Source organism: Myxine glutinosa, chromosome 6 (assembly GCF_964187855.1).
Source record: "Myxine glutinosa chromosome 6, kmMyxGlut1.1, whole genome shotgun sequence".
Lineage (NCBI taxonomy): Eukaryota > Metazoa > Chordata > Myxini > Myxiniformes > Myxinidae > Myxine > Myxine glutinosa.
In genome coordinates this window covers 140,783,832-140,800,759 of record NC_136266.1, presented here as the reverse complement: position 1 = coordinate 140,800,759, position 16,928 = coordinate 140,783,832, and the positions used below count along the sequence as shown (strand labels likewise).

At 43.9% G+C, this 16,928-nt stretch overlaps 1 protein-coding gene across 10 annotated transcripts in view; it reads left to right on the top strand.

Annotated features, from left to right (window-relative positions):
- The window catches only part of LOC137430373 (vigilin), a 168,793-nt gene that overhangs the window by 95,822 nt on the left and 56,043 nt on the right, over nucleotides 1-16,928 (top strand). For all 10 annotated transcript variants that reach the window (XM_078780592.1, XM_078780597.1, XM_078780601.1 and 7 more), the window contains 3 exons: nucleotides 7,137-7,343; nucleotides 12,281-12,388; nucleotides 12,571-12,675. In XM_078780592.1, the coding sequence (XP_078636718.1) occupies nucleotides 7,137-7,343; nucleotides 12,281-12,388; nucleotides 12,571-12,675 (420 nt within the window). The remainder of the gene's footprint in view (nucleotides 1-7,136; nucleotides 7,344-12,280; nucleotides 12,389-12,570; nucleotides 12,676-16,928) is intronic.

Genomic DNA, 16,928 nt, shown 5'->3' with positions numbered 1-16,928 from the left:
GGATTCAAGGGTTAACACATGAGGGGACTAGAACTGGGAGAAAAAGGATGAACTAGAGCGGCACTCGGTACAGCGCATACCTCCTCCGAGCTGACCAGTTTGCTTTTTATATCCACTGATAGGCCAGCCAGATCTGTATCTGGACCTGAACCAAAGTCTAATAGGCTTGTTCTTGGCACCTATCCAACTCATCCATATAGTTTTGTCATAAGCCGTCCACAACTTTGAGTGATATCGTGGTATACATCTTTGGTCCCATCTCAATGGTGAAGAATCACGAAAATTTTAAAAACATTGTCCAAAAAACAGAAAACAAACAGACTTGTCCTCATCACACACCCAACCTGCCCACCATGTTTGGTCCAAATCCGTCCATAAGTTTTTGAGATATCGTGTTATACAGTGCATTCAGAAAGTATTCAGACCCCTTCACTTTTTCACATTTTGTTATGTTGCAACCTTATGCTGAAATCGTTTAATTTCATTTTTTCCCTCAACACCTTTGAAAAATCAGTTCGACAGAACATTCAAGATGGTGACGGCGCATTCTGGGGGTGAAGCTCAAGTTGTGAAATCAGAAACTTTTCAACACAACCTTCTTCAGACATCCCAGGATTATTTTAGCAATGATCATGTGAAGCAGGAACCGTGTGATTCTCCACCAATGGAGCCAAGCAAAGGTGATCAGCTGCTCGAAGATTCGATTGTGAAAGTGAAGGTTGAATCTGACTTTGAAGATTATTCAACGTCTCGAGAGAAAGGTTGCACAGGATCAGCCAGTGACCCTCTTCTGGTGAAATTGCCAAAATCAAGTCTCTCTGCTCACGTTCACTCCTTCATTCCTCTTTACTCACGCCTCTGGAACAAACTCCCTCTCTCTTCAATCCCACTCCTCACTCCAGGCCTTTGAAACAGCTGTTCATCACCCACCATCTCTTATCTTCCCCCATCCAAAACCTTGATCTCTTCTACCCCCGTTAATTCACCCCAAATCCACTTTTTCTTTGAAATACCCACTTTTTTCTTTCCTGGAAGTTCCAGCAGTGTCCATGTGCTTTATACTTTCCCACCTCCCCCCACCTTCCCATGCCTCCTCCCCCAAAGCCCTCTCCCTCCCACAGATCTTCCGTTGTCCCTGTTATCTGCTGTTGTACTTGTGTGCTTCCCTCTCTCTCTCTCCTATCTTGTTCCCGTTCCCTTTTTTGCATGTTTTGTCTGTCCTTTTGTTTGTTTTTTTTGTGATTGATGTTAGCTCTTCCACGAGCCTCGATGTTGTAGACAAAAAAAAAACAAAAAAAAAAACAATCTACACTCAATACCCCATAATGACTAAGAGAAAAGAGGATTTTAGAATGTTTTGCAAATTTATTAAAAAGAAAAAACTGAAATATCACATCTACATAGGTATTCAAACCCTTTGCGATGACAATTGAAATTTAGATCAGGTGCCTCCCATTTCTCTTGATCATCTTTGAGATGTTTCTACACCTCGATTGGAGTCCACCTGTGGTAAATTCAATTGATTGGACATGATTTGGAAAGGCACAAACCTGTCGATATAAGGTCTCACAGCTGACGATGCATATCAGAGCAAAAACCAAGCCATGAGGTCGAAGGAACTGCCTGCAGAGCTCAGGGACAGGATTGTGTCGAGGCACAGATCTGGGGAAGCCTACAAAAACATTTCTGCTGCATTGAAGGTTCCCAAGAGCACAGTGGCCTCCATTATTCTTAAATGGAAGAAGTTTGGGACAATCAGGACTCTTCCTAGAGCTGGCCGCCCGGCCAAACTGAGCAATCGAGGGAAAGGGCCTTGGTAATAGAGGTGACCAAGAACCTGATGGTCACTCTGGCTGAGCTCCTGAGATCCTGTGTGGAGATGGGAGAAACTTCCAGAAGGACAACCATCACTGCAACACTACACCGATCTGGGCTTTATGGCAGAGTGGCCAGATGGAAGCCTCTCCTCGGTGAAAGACACATGAAAGCCTTCAGAATCTTGTTTCTCACAGTCTGAGTCCTTTCGGTGCTTTTTTGCAGACTCCAAGTGGTCTTTGATGAGGCAAGTGATATCTTGCCACGATATCACCACGATATCACTCAAAGTTGTGGACGGCTTATGACAAAACTATATGGATGAGTTAGATAGGTGCCAAGAACAAGCCTATTGGACTTTGGTTCAGGTCCAGATACAGATCTGGCCTATCAAGCCTGCTTGGATGCAAGTGTGTATTGATGAGGGAAAACATGAATTGAAACGATTTCAGCATAAGGCTGCAACATAACAAAATGTGAAAAAAGTGAAGGGGTCTGAATACTTTCTGAATGCACTGTATATCATTGTTAGCCCGATTTGTCAATGGTAAACAACAACACAACAACAGGCATTTTAAGGCCATTTTCCCTGCAAGAGCGGGGGTTAGCCTTGTGGTCCTCATGACAATCTTCTCCATTTTGCCCTATTTTCTGCATCTCCCCTTGTTACAACGCCCTTGCTCGCATTTCTTCTTCGACCATCTTTAGCCAAGTCTTCCCCGTCCTCTACTTCCTTCTACATTCATTTCCATCACTCATCTTAACCAGTCACTTTCATCCTTCCTCAACACATGACCAAACCATCTCAACCTGTTTCTCTTCACAGCATCAATCACAGGCTCTATTCCCATCATCTTTCGCAGCAATTCATCATTTGTCATCCTCTCTCTCAACGATACTCCACACATCCACCGAACCATTCGCATTTCCACCCTTTCCAGCCTTCGTTGCTGCTCTACGTTCATTACCCATGTCTCGCTCCCATAAATCATAACACTTCTCACACATGCAGCACACACCTTTCCCTTCAGCTTCAATGACACTCCCCTCCTCGTCAGCATGCCACTCAGTTCCCGAAACCTCTTCCATGCACATCTCACTCCAGCAACCATTGCCGAGTCTGATCCACCTTCTCCATTCAGCATGTCTCCTCAGTAACAAAATGATTTCACACCTTCCAGCTTCACGCCGTCTCCAAGATCCAACTCAACATTTCCTCCATCTGCAGCTCCCTCTGTGCACACCTTGCACTTGAATGTAGCTGCCACACTGGTTAATGACCCTCTCAAACCACTACATTTTTGATGAACCCACTCAGCGCACATTGTACATTGAATGGAATTCACTCCGACACCCTTCCTGCACACAGCACACGGCCACTTCCCAGTTCTTTCCACCTCACCACATGCTTTACCACTTGCCATCACCTTCGTTTTTCCGATATTCACCTTCAGACCTTTTGTCTCCATACATTCCTTCCACTTGTTCATCTTCTCCTTCAGTCCATCCGTACTTTCTGCATTCAACACCAGATCATCTGCATACAACTCCCATGGTAAACCCTCCTTTACGTTCCGAGCCAGCACCTCCATCACAGCTACAAATAGTAGTGGACTTAGTACCGATCCCTGATGCACTCCCACCTTCACCTCAAACTCACCACTGTTCCCATCCTTTGTCCTTACAGCTGTGCGCGCTCTTTTGTACATTGTCATCACCACTCTGATCAACCATTCCTCCACTCCTAACTTCCTCAATGCCCATGTCACTACTTCACGTGGAACCGTATCGAATGCTTTCTCCAGATCAACAAACCCAAGAAACAACTTCTTCCTCTTCTCCATGTACTTCTCCTGCAACTGCCTCACAATAAAAAGCGCGTCTGTCGTTCCTCTTCCTGGCATAAATCCAAACTGCATTTCGTCAATCTTCACTTTCTTCCTTATCCTCCTCTCCAACACCTTTTCCAATACCTTCATTCCATGCTCCAATAACTTTATCGCTCGATGCGAGTCCAGAGGGTCACCTTTCCCCTTGTATTGAGGGACGAGGGTACTCAGTTCCCAATCCACTGGAATGCGGCCTTCTTTCACCACCAGATTGCAGATCTCTGTCATTCTCTTCACACCCCAATTTCCCGCTGCCTTCAACATATCTCCCACAACTCCCGTCGGCCCTCCCACTTTTCCACTCTTCATTGCTTTTATCGCTTCCTCAACTTCCTTCTCAGTTATCGTCTCTGCCTGTCCTAAAACTGGGTTACTCTCTATGTTGCCATCCTATTCATTATCTGCATTCAACAGGATTTCCATATATCTCTGCCATCTTCCTTTAATTCCATCTGGGTCCACAACGATTTGTCCCACTTCATCCTTCAAGCACCTCACCCCCATCACATCATACCTCTCTTTCGCTATCTACTTTGCAATCCTGAATACCGCTCTCTGACCCTCTTCCAAATCCAAGCGTTCTCCGAACATTTCCCTCCATGCCTCCTGCGCCTTTGCTACCTCTTTCTTTGCAGCCTTCCTGGCTGCCTTATAACTTGCATGCTCTGCCTTTTCTGCCCCCATACTGTTACATATTTATGTGAATGTATGTGAATTACCATTCAGGTCTTTGCTTATCCATGTGAAGTAGATTAAGGGTTGTTGTGGTTGGAGGGTCAGGAGCCCTTCTGAAAAAGTGTCCGGAAACGGAACTGACCGGAAACGGAAGACAAAGGACACGAGGAAGAAAAAGCGACGAGTATTCTTCTTCTTCCTCGCCCCGCTCCGACGAGAGGTGGGATCGACCTTGCGCTGCGTGGAAAAGCGGCGTTCCGAAGCCCGTCTGGCGAGAGGAGTTACCGGGACGTGTACCTACCCGGTGGAGACGTCAAGTTGACGTGGGGCCGTGCATCGACCCCGCGTCTGGCACCGTTCGCGGCACCGTCTAAACAAACGCGTACGGGTCGCCCGTTGGGGCCTAACACGCCTTGCAAGCGGCGTGGGGCTTTTGGCTTGCTTTACCGTCCCCGCTTCGCGTGGCTACGAGGGGCTGCAGCCGCGGTGCCTGGTACGATACCTGCCCGGTGGAATCACGTCCACCCGGGGTTCGTTCAACCGCCCGAGAGCGGCGACGCCGACCAGCATCTCGGTCAGGAGGGGCCCAGAGACATTGTGAGGGGCAGAGACCAAAAGGGGGTCGTGAGTACAGAAGTGAACACACCTATATAAGATGGCCATCTTAAGCATATAGGGAATTGATTGTGGATGTTGTTGATGGTTGATGGTTGTTTCTTGTTGATTGCTCGGGGAATATCCGTGATTGTATCATTGAAATCGTATGCTATCCTTACCCTGGAAATATATCATTGCACATCAGTTTCTCTTGGGTGGAATTCATAGGGATTGCGTTGCGAAAGCGCATATATATAATACTACTTGCTGGCGAAGGTCCTCTCACGGTCCGGGGGTCACCGAGACCAGGTAGTCACCGAGGGGACCACGTAACAATACCCTTCGCCTTCTGCCACTCCTTGAACTTCTTCCTCTTCTCGTCAATCTTCTTTCCAATTTCATCATCCCACCACCATGTTTCCGAGTTCCTCGGTTGTCCTTTTGTCCATCCACATACCTCACCAACGGCTCCCAACAGACTATCTTTCATTGCCATCCAACCACTTTCAAGCTCAACCACATCATCCTCTACCATACTCAGCCTCTCTTTTAATGCCTCCCTCACTGTCACCTCTTTCAACCTCCACACCTTCATTCTCGGTTGGTACTTCACCCGCCGAGCTCTCCTCGCACCTTTCACCCTTATGTCGCAGACAACCAAGTGGTGCTGTGAAGCAGCCTCCTCCCCCGGGATCACCTTTGTGTCCCTGAGGTGCCCCATATCTCGCCTATGCACCAGCAGGTAGTCAACGGTTGTCGTCGACCCACCTGACATGTATGTAACCAGCTTATTATCCTCTTTCTCGAACTGAGTATTAGAAATCGACAAATCAGCTCCATCAGCAAACTCCAAAATCCTTTCACCTTCTCCATTTCTCACACCATATCCGTAACCCCCATGAACTCCCTCAAAACCGTCCATACTCCTTCTCACATGTCCAATTAGGTCTCCTCCTACCACAACAACTTCCTTATCTTTCACTTTTGCCATCAGCTTCTCCATTGCACACCAGAACTTGTCCTTCTCTTCATCGCTCCGACCAACCTGCGGGGCATATCCCGTGATGATGTTCACCAAGAGCTTTCCAATCATCATTGTCACCATCATCAACCTTTCACTCACTCTAGTCACACTCACGACACTGTCGACAAACTCCTCAGAAAACAGGACACCAACACCATTCACGCCTTCTGGGCACCCTTTCCTCACAAACTTGTATTTCTGTACCTGCCTACCCTTCACCATTCTCACACCACTTCCCTTCCAACTCGTCTCCTGCACACACAATATGTCCACTCTTCTTCTAACCAATACTTTCACCACTTCTCCTGATCTCCCTGTCATTGTCCCTCCATTCCATGTCCCAAACCTCAGAAACCGATCTCACGTCGGGCATCAGACGTTTCGTCGTCATATTTCGATTTGTCAATGGTAAAGAATTACTTTAAAATTGTAATATGCAGATCTGAATCTTCACCAATATCTAATCGTTTAGTCCTTGTCGCACACCCAAACTGTCCATAAAATTTCATCCAAATCTGCCCATAACTTTGAGATATCCTGCTCACAGACACACAAACAGATAAATAGGGGTGAAAACATGTCCTCTGTCCACCTTTGGTGGTGGAGATAATGGTAAATGTAATACAATATATTATTTTACTTTTGGATATTAGTTATTTGTGCCCAAAATGTATAAATGGTTTGACATGAAGCGTGCTTGTGCTCCATGAATTGTCAATAAAGACTGCTGATGGAGACGATATATTTGGGTCCCAACTGCATGATGGGAAACGAATGAGTTTGAAAGGGAACTTCAAAAGATTAAATTGATCTTGGACTTAATTTCCATCAACTTGAGGTTTGCATTATTGTGATATCAGTTACATATATGGACCTTCAAGTTTGAGATGTTTCAAGTTTGCTGACTGAGACTTGGTGTTTATGAGCTTTATTTATTTGTTTATTTACTTGCTTTCCAAACGTTTTGCAAAAATTAAAATTTGTACAGGAAAAGGTTCTATGTTAGTGGAAAGTCTTTTGAAAGGTGGAATGTTTGGAGTTCACCAAATAGTCTTCGGCTCTCGGCTACATAATTCAAGCGGATTTGTATTTGTTTGGATTTGGTTTTTATTTGCATTTTCTTCTTTGCATTGCAGAAACGTAAGACGACAAACATTTCTGTGGAGGTGAAGAAATCGCAACACAAGTATATAATCGGTCCAAAGGGCAACACCTTGCAAGAGATAATGGAGCAGACCGGTGTCTCGGTGGAGATACCTGCTTTGGACAGCAATTCAGAAACGATAATCCTTCGAGGAGAGCAGGACAAGCTCGGGCCTGCTCTAACCCATGTCTACGCCAAGGTGATCCTCATGGAATGACTTAGCCTCCCGTATAGTCTCTGGTGGTGCATAGATACAGTCACGTGAAAAAGTAAGTACACCCCATGGAAAATTTTGACTTTTTCAACATATTTCAACATGCAGCTATTTGATCTTCATTTCAATAATATTGATAGATAAAGGTGATATAATATAACAAATATCATGAAACATTTACATTTTGTAGTCCATTGTATAATTTAAATAAACATAAATGCAAATTTCGCATGTGGAAAAAGTAAGTACACCCCTACATTTATCACTACTTCAAATACCTAAAATTAGAATCAGGTGCACCAGCTCAGGTGCAAATGCTTAGAACATCGTTAGAGAGGAACTTGGAGGAACCTGTCTTTAAACCTCAGACATTTAGTTTGGTTTGCTCTTTGTTGTTGAAGTGTGCGGCGTCACCATGCCTAGATCAAAAGAGCTCTCTGAGGCCTTCAGAAAGAAGGTTATAGATGCCTACGAGTATTGGAAGGGATTTAAAAAGATCTCGAAACAATTTAAAATCAATCATTCGACTGTCCGGAAGATCATCTACAAGTGGAGAAGATTCCAACCAACTGCCAACTTGTTCAGGCCAGGCCGCCCCAGCAAGTTCAGCCCGAGAGCATACCGCAAGATGCCGAAATAAGTCTCTAAGAACCCCAGAATGTCATCACGGACCTACAGGTAGCTCTTGCCAATGTTGATGTCAAAGTGCACGAGTCTACCATCAGAAAGAGGCTGCACAAAATTGATCTACATGGGAGGTGTGCCAGGAGGAAATCTTTGCTGTCCAGAAAGAACATCATGGCAAGACTAAAGTTTGCCAATGAACACCTTGGCAAAGACCAGCACTTCTGGAACAATATGCTCTGGACAGATGAGTCAAAGGTAGAGCTATTTGGCCACAGTACCAGAAGACATGTTTGGCGAAAACCAAAGACAGCATTTGACCACAAGAACCTGATACCAACTGTAAAGCATGCTGGTGGAAATATTATGGTTTGGGGCAGCTTTGCTGCATCAGGGCCTGGGCAGCTCACGATCATAGAATCCACTATGAATTCTACATTGTACCAGAGGGTGCTTGAGGACAATGTGAGGCCATCTGTCAGAAAGTTAAAGCTCAACCGAAGGTGGACCTTGCAACATGACAATGACCCTAAACATACCAGTAAATCCACCAAGGAATGGCTGAAAAGAAAGAAATGGAGGGTTCTGGAATGGCAAAGTCATAGCCCGGATCTAAATCCCATCGAGATGTTGTGGGGGGGATTTGAAACGAGCTGTGCATGCAAGAAACCCCTCAAACATCGCACAGCTGAAAGAATTCTGCATGGCGGAGTGGGCAAAAATTTCTCCCAGTCGATGTCAGAGATTGGTAGACAGTTTTGAGAAATGCCTACTTGAGGTTGTTTCTGCCAAAGGGGGCAAAACCACCTATTAGAGCCAAGGGTGTACTTACTTTTTCCACATGCAAAATTTGCATTTATGTTTATTTATATTATACAATGGACTACAAAATGTAAATGTTTCATGATATTTGTTATCTTATATCACCTTTATCTATCAATATTGTTGAAATGAATATCAAAGAGCTGTATGTTGAACTATGTTGAAAAAGTCAAGACTTTACATGGGGTGTACTTACTTTTTCACGTGACTGTATATAACGGGCCATTGTGCAATTGTCCAAGGATAGCCATATAAAGAATTGTACCGTTTTTGACTAACTCGGGTTAAATATACAAATTTGTCACAGATTTTGGTGATTATGCCTGATATTCGCAATCTGTGTGAACCCGGTTAGCACTTTAAATCTAGTCATGGACATTCAACTAACTTTCATGATAACCATTCTCAAAACACCATTATTTATTGTTCTTTCATTGTGATATTCCATCTATCAGTGGTATCAATAACTTGTTTGATTTGGACTATAAGCCTTCCATGCATGTCATGATCCATGTGTGACTCGATACTCAAAGGAAGAAAATATGACCGAAGTCCTCAGATTATTTTAAATTAATTTTATTTTTGTTATCCATTGTATTATTGGAGATGTCAAAAGTATTATTTGGCTTTCTTAGTCAGAGGAATGTCAGGTGTAGTTTAGTGCTGACACTGCAAACCCCTTTTACGGAATGATTTTCATGTACAAATAGGGAAATGTCGGCCAAAGAAGGCAGTTCTGGCTGTTCCTTTTGCAAGACCTTCACCTCAACACTAGAAACACACACACACACACACACACACACACACACACACACACACACACACACACACACACACACACACTTCCAATCAATGTCATCAACCAACTATAGCAATACCAGTTTTCAAAGCCGAGGAATAATAAACTGGCCACAAGCGGAAATCAACAAACTAGATATCAAAACAAGGCCCCCCCCCCCCCCCCCTTCACATGCCTCTCCCCCAAAGCCCTCTCCCTCCCACAGATCTCTCCATGTCTCCATGTCTCTCGGTCCCTGCTCTCAAATGTTGTGTTTGTGTCCTGCCCCCTCTCTCCCCATCTTGTCTACCGCTCCCGATGTTATTTGTTTTATGTGTCTGTTTGTCTTTCTGTGTGATTAATGTTCGCTCTTTCACGAGCCTCGATCTTGTTTAAAAAAACAAAAAAAAACAACAAAAAAAAAAAACAAGGAAATGGCTCACAATCCAGAAAATGTTAGATAACTAGAAGACAGGGCAGCATGTAGAATCATACTAACATAATCATAAGACTTATGAGGTTAGTTGGCTACACAATACCGAAAATTTGGTTCGATTCCGACAACTTTGAAAATTTGACCTTTGTGACCATGAAATGTCAAAACGAAGGTTACTGCCCTTGAAATGAGATAGAAAATAATGTATCATCAGTTATGAGGTTAGTTAGCTACACAATACCAAAAATTCAGTTCTATTCCGACAACTTTGAAACTTTGACCTTTGTGACCTTCAAAGGTCGAGGATTTTGAAATTTGTTGTAAAACTTGTATTTCATTATGTATGTGATAATATAAGATCATGTACGACATTTCACCCTATCAGGAAGCGAACAATGTAATAAAACCATCAGAAATCGACTTTTCTAATTTTGTTGACCCTGTGACCTTGACCTTGGGGCGAAAATGAAAAATCGAGCTCCGTGGGGCTGGACACATGACATTGGCCTATCCAAATACCAAAACTCCTGTCAGATTCCACCAAACGCCTCGGAGAAGATGTAGTTTGAAATCGATTACCCCCTAAAAAGACATCATACGCCCACTCTACGCAGGACACAACTAGATCATGATATCAACCTCCCACCCCAAGTTTCATCAAGATCGGATGATATCATCGGGTAGTTATGCTGCGGACAGACAGACAGACAGACAGACACACACACACAGACAGACACACACACACAGACAGACACACACACAGACAGACACACACCCATGACGAATATAGTGGTCACTCTGTTTGATAACTCGTGAACCAAAAATAAGACCACTGGATCTGTAATTTATCTGTTCCCTGGCCTAATGTTGTAACCCAAATTTGGTAACATTCTGACTGGTGGGTCTGGATATGGTGTTTGAAGAAAGTTATTCGACCACCATTTTGACACACTTCCAGTCATGTGATCGGCATGGCCTCCACAATTTAACATCAAGACCCTGTCTTAATGCTGCAGCCCAAATTTGGTGGCATTCTGACTGGTGGTTCTGGAGAAGAAGATTTTTGAAGGAATTTTATTAGTCACGTGACTGAAACGAGCTTTACAATCCCCGATGCCAGTCTGGAGTGGAACCTTTCTGTCAAATGTCAGCTGGATCCGCCCAGCGGTTTGGCCGGAGAAGTCAAAATAGGAGACGGACGGACGGTGCACGATGAATCCAATTGCAGATTAGCTAACAATATGAAACGAAATATCAACAGATATACATAAACAACTGGGAGAATGACAAAAGAGCAGGAAGATATAAAAAAAAATAGTTGGACCCAACCACCTTTGGAGGCCATTTTTCCCTGCAGAGCAGGGGTTGGCCTTTTCCGGGCACCGATTGGTAATAAACAAAGAAGGCTCTTTGGAATGGCTATGAAGAGGTCAGCTCAAATGAGATGGAGAGCAAATCATTGTAAATGGCCAAGACCAAGGACACTGCATCAATGGCTTTAAGAAAATGGTGGGACTGTGTCAATTGGACAAGTGTAGGTTCTGTAAGGTAGTAACATAATGTATGAGTCGCCTCCTGTCGGGATGTAAGGAAAATTCGTGTCAGAACATCTGTACACACAAAGGCACAACGAAGTATGTAGAGTAATCCACTGGCCCATCTGCAAAAAATTCAATATCCCAGACCCAAAAAACTCATAGAAACATGAACCAAACGCAATAATTGAAAACGAGGAAGTAACACTCAAATACAACCTGATAATTCCATCAAGCGTGAACATAGAAAACAAAGCATTGCGTGTGGATATTGTACTTTGGTATAAAAAAGGCATTGCTAATTGAGGTTTCAGTACCTTAGCGATTTTGGCCTAAACAACACAGAAATCAAGAAAATGACCAAATAACAAGACCTTGTAAATGAAGTTAAAAGATCCTGGAATGAAGAGCACCGAAATTGTACCAGTGACAATTGGAGCAATGGTAATGGTCAAGAAGAACCTTGGAGATCTTAAAAACCATCCCAGGGAATATTAATACAAACGACCTGCAGTTGGAAGCTGTCCGATTGTCAGTGACGATCCTGAAAAGAGCCCTCGGAACAAAACTTCCAAACAGAGATAACACACGCATGCACACAGGTCCAAGGGTATGCAACTAAACATGCACACCATCCTGTCTGCTCTCCTCTGGCATTAAATGTAAAGGGCTTTGGCTGAGGAGGTGAATGATAACTATATTGTTTCCTTTGCTTCTTCTTCCACAGGCAAATAGTGTAGCTTGTATGAGCGTCCATGCTCCTGCGTGGCTGCACCGTTTTGTCATTGGGAAAAAGGGACAGAACATCAGCAGAATAACTCAGTCTCTTCCCAAGGTGTGTTCTCTTGTTTGTCCATTTTTTCTGCTGCAATGTCATAATGCTCGCTGTATTCAGGGAAATATGTTTAACCACTTTCAGGCTGAAGATTAATATATAGAGGAGGCATTTTCATTGACTACTTGAATGTGAATGAGGTAGCTTTGTTATGCCTCTCCAGGATTGCTGTGTTTTTCTAGGTTCACATTGAGTTTACTGATGGTGAGGATAACATCATGGTTGAAGGCCCTACCGAGGAGGTTCACCAAGCGCAGGCACAGTTGGAAGAGATAGTCAAAGACTTGGTAAGTTATACTCTGGAAAAATGTTGCTGTCATTCATTTTATAAAACACTCGTAAAAAGCCCGTCAAAAATGTCGGGTTGGAACGGTTTATTTGACGGTGCAGCCTCGTGAGCGTGCAAAAGTTTGAAGCCTCGGTCTGTCAGGTGTGCTTATATCTTCTTTATTTACGAGACATTATACGTATGTAAATGAACACTCGTTTTACTTTGCACGTGTTGCATATCACGTGCAGCGAATTTCACCTCCCCGTGCCTTGTATTTATTGTTATTTATATTTAAAAAAAAGAAGCTTCTGCACACCGCCCTTGAAGTTCAGTTTGCAAGCCACCGTCTACGATTCCAATAGAAGAGACATAATTACTCTTTTATGGAAAACGTTTTTCGAGGTAGTTTTATCCTCAAAAATAGAACGTAGTGAACACACTTGTGTTAAAAGATTGGCCTTTAAAACCTACCCTCATGAAGGGGGACAGTCATCTACTGCTACTACTGCTACTACTAATACTACTACTAATACTAATACTACTACTAATACTACTAATACCACCACTACTACTACTACTACTACTACTACTACTCACGACTACTACTCACTACTACTACTACTACTCACTACTACTACTCACTAATACTACTACTACTCACTAATACTACTACTCTCTACTACTACTTACTACTACTACTACTACTCCTCACTACTACTACTACTATTACTACTACTACTACTACTACTACTACTACTATTCACTAATACTACTATTCACTAATACTACTACTCTCTACTACTACTACTACTCACTACTACTACTACTACTACTCACTACTACTACTACTCACTACTACTACTCACTACTACTCACTACTACTACTACTACTCACTACTACTACTACTACTACTACTCACTACTACTACTACTACTAGTATGACTCACTACTACTACTACTACTACCACTACTACTCACTACTACTCACTACTACTCACTACTACTCACTACTCACTACTACTACTCACTACTACTACTACTCACTACTACTACTACTCACTACTACTACTCACTACTACTACTCACTACTACTACAACTCACTACTACTACTACTCACTACTACTCACTACTCACTACTACTCACTACTACTCACTACTCACTACTACTCACTACTCACTACTACTCACTACTACTCACTACTACTCACTACTCACTACTACTCACTACTACTCACTACTACTCACTACTACTCACTACTCACTACTACTACTCACTACTACTACTCACTAATCGCTACTACTCATTAATCGCTACTACTCACTACTCGCTACTACTCACTACTCGCTACTACTACTCACTACTACTACTCACTACTACTACTCACGACTACTACTACCACTACTACTACTCCTCACTACTACTACCACTAGTCCACTACCCCTCACTACTACTACTCACTGCTCCTCACAACCCCTCACTACTACTCCTCACTACTCCTCACAACCCCTCACTACTACTCCTCACTACTCCTCACAACCCCTCACTACTACACCTCACTACTCCTCACAACCCCTCAACCCCTCACTACTACTCCTCACTCTTCCTCATGACTACTCCTCCTCACCCCTCCTCCTCACTCCTCCTCCTCACCCCTCCTCCTCACTCCTCCTCGCTCCTCCTCCTCACTCCTCCTCGCTCCTCCTCCTCCTTACTCCTCCTCCCCTCCTCCTCCTCCTCCTCCTCCTCCTCCTCCTCCTCCTCCTCCTCCTCCTCACTACTCCTCCTCCACATGTAGTAAGGGCATTTTATGAGATATTTCACAAATCTGTTAACTAAATTGTTACCAAAAAATTTCTTCACCAATATGTTTGTAAAGGTGTGTAATAACATGTGTTAAAATGTTGAAGTTCAACTCCCGTGGGAAACCCAGAAAAAAAGCTGTTGAATTCGGGTACCGAAAAATTATTTTCGAGAATTTTTATTTTTTTAAATCGGCCCTTAAGTAACTTATGAGGGGTCAAATAAGGGTTTTTCATGATTCTGAGTTGATTGTTAACATTTATATTTTCACTTTTACATTTACACACAAAGTAGCTTTTATTTCACATACATATATAATACTCAAGAGTTATTTCTCATTCACAATGTCAGAAGTTTCAACAGTCATTGTCTATGTCTTCTTCAGACTCAACAACATCATGACTGCAGTTTCTGCATGTAATGCCATTACAGACTCCACAGGCCGAGATGCACGTGACCCCATTCTTCTTGCAGCTGCATCGCCGGTTGCTGCAATCTCCATGACAATTGCAGCTCGTGAACTGCAATAGCTCCTCAGGAGCTGAGGGTCCAGTGTTGGAACTGGCTCATACCCATGCACACCTATTGTCCATCCATAGTCACTGGGGACCGGACCACTCATGACTTGAGTAACGGACAACGTGGTTCCCGTGGGCAGTGAGACGTTCTAAGGTGTCTTTGTAAGCAGGCAAAGTTTCTAGTTCCTTCATGAGTTGACAGTACAGCCGTGCGCCCTTGGCATACTGATGATGGCCTGCAGCGGCAAAGATGTGAAGCATCTTGGTAACAATGCAGGACAGATGCCCATTGTGGTCTGCAAGTCGCTCGGTTCTGATAAAGACCCTGATCACATCTACCATGTGGTGGTACTCCACCCAGAGTGCAGGTGTTCTTCCTCCTTTTGCGAGTCGTTTGAAGGTTTCTTCAAACCTTTGCTCAAACACTGGCACTACTGGGTCTGAGTGTCTGGCTCCCATCTTCCCATCAGCCACCTTCTCCATGAAGGTCTTCATGTCACCACGCTCCTCCTCAGTGAAGGCAAGTTTCATGATGTGTTGATAGATGGCTGCATCGATGAGGAAGTGAACACGGATTGCCTTGTCAAAACATCCTCCATCCATGATGTGGTTGGCTGTCGTACTTCCAGGATAGATCAACTGGATCACATCTAGTAGTCCAGAATCTTCCATGATGTTACCCATTGATCCAAGATAAGACTTCAGCAGGTGAAAACCACCCAACCTTGGAATGACGGGTAGATTTGCCTGCTTTATTATATTCACAGCCTTCAGCCAAATCGGAAGATCAAAGGTCACTATAGCGACCCCAGCGCGCCGTATGCACTCTTTCAGAGTGGTGAAGATGGTGTTGAGGTCATTAGGGTCTCCTTCAATAACTGGGAGGAACTCGATCTGTGTGCTCTGCTTTGCATCATTAGCATGGATTCTCTTCATCCAGCCATTCCAGTTGGAGTGTGGGAACTCAGGATCGTTGGCTTTGATCACCCACCCCGCTGCCCAGAGTGTGTCACCTGGAGTGAGGAGTGGCTGATCATGAGCCAGGGAGGAGGAAAGCTCAGCGAGGGGGAGAAACATGATCACGTTCGTTCCTATCTGTTTCCTGTTCGTAAATGGAATAATCTTTACTTCAGTTCCTCTCAGGATCTTAGCTTTGTCGAGTGCCTTCAACTTCACCCGGGGGAAAGCTGCTGTTGTCTGTGGATCTGGCAAAGGTGGTGCCGGAGAGGTGACTTCGATCCAACCCATTGAGTGAAAGGGAGTGTTTCCGTGAATAGAGACAATGTTTAAATCTATATTGTCTCCAACAAACTGAGTGACTGCATTGTTTGTTTCCCCAACCTCCATAAAGACCACCTGATCATTACTTGACAATTCACTTTCACTGGCTGGCACTTTGGCTGTCATCACTGATTGATCCTCAAGCGCAGCATCAACCGCAACCTCATCATTGATCTGTTCATCGGTTTCCTCCACAATGGTGTCAAGAGTGCCAGAAGTATCTGGAACATCATCTCCACTCCTACTATTAAGGAAGCAGTATTTGTAGTTTTGTGTCTCCGTGTAAGACTCAGTGTATCCCAGCCGGTGGAACTTGTTGAGCATCCATTTTGACCCAAATCTATGATCAAGTTGTATGGCAAGCCCCATTTGGTGTGGCAATACTCCAGACCGAGGTCGACAGGCCTTAATAAAATTCTGCCCCCAAACAGCAACTCTTTCGTCTGTCTTGACAATCGGTCTCAAGAACATCTGAAGGCTTGCAGGAACAAGTGTCAGCTGACTATCGATGTCAGTCATACTGTGTGTGGTGGGGTATGACTTTGGACCTAAATCAATCAAGGCAATATCATTGGATATGAACTTGAGTGCCGTCTTTATGATCTGAGTCTTCTCATCTCCATGGTCAAGATTAGCATGATGCCCTCGCAGAATATTGTCGGTGCCA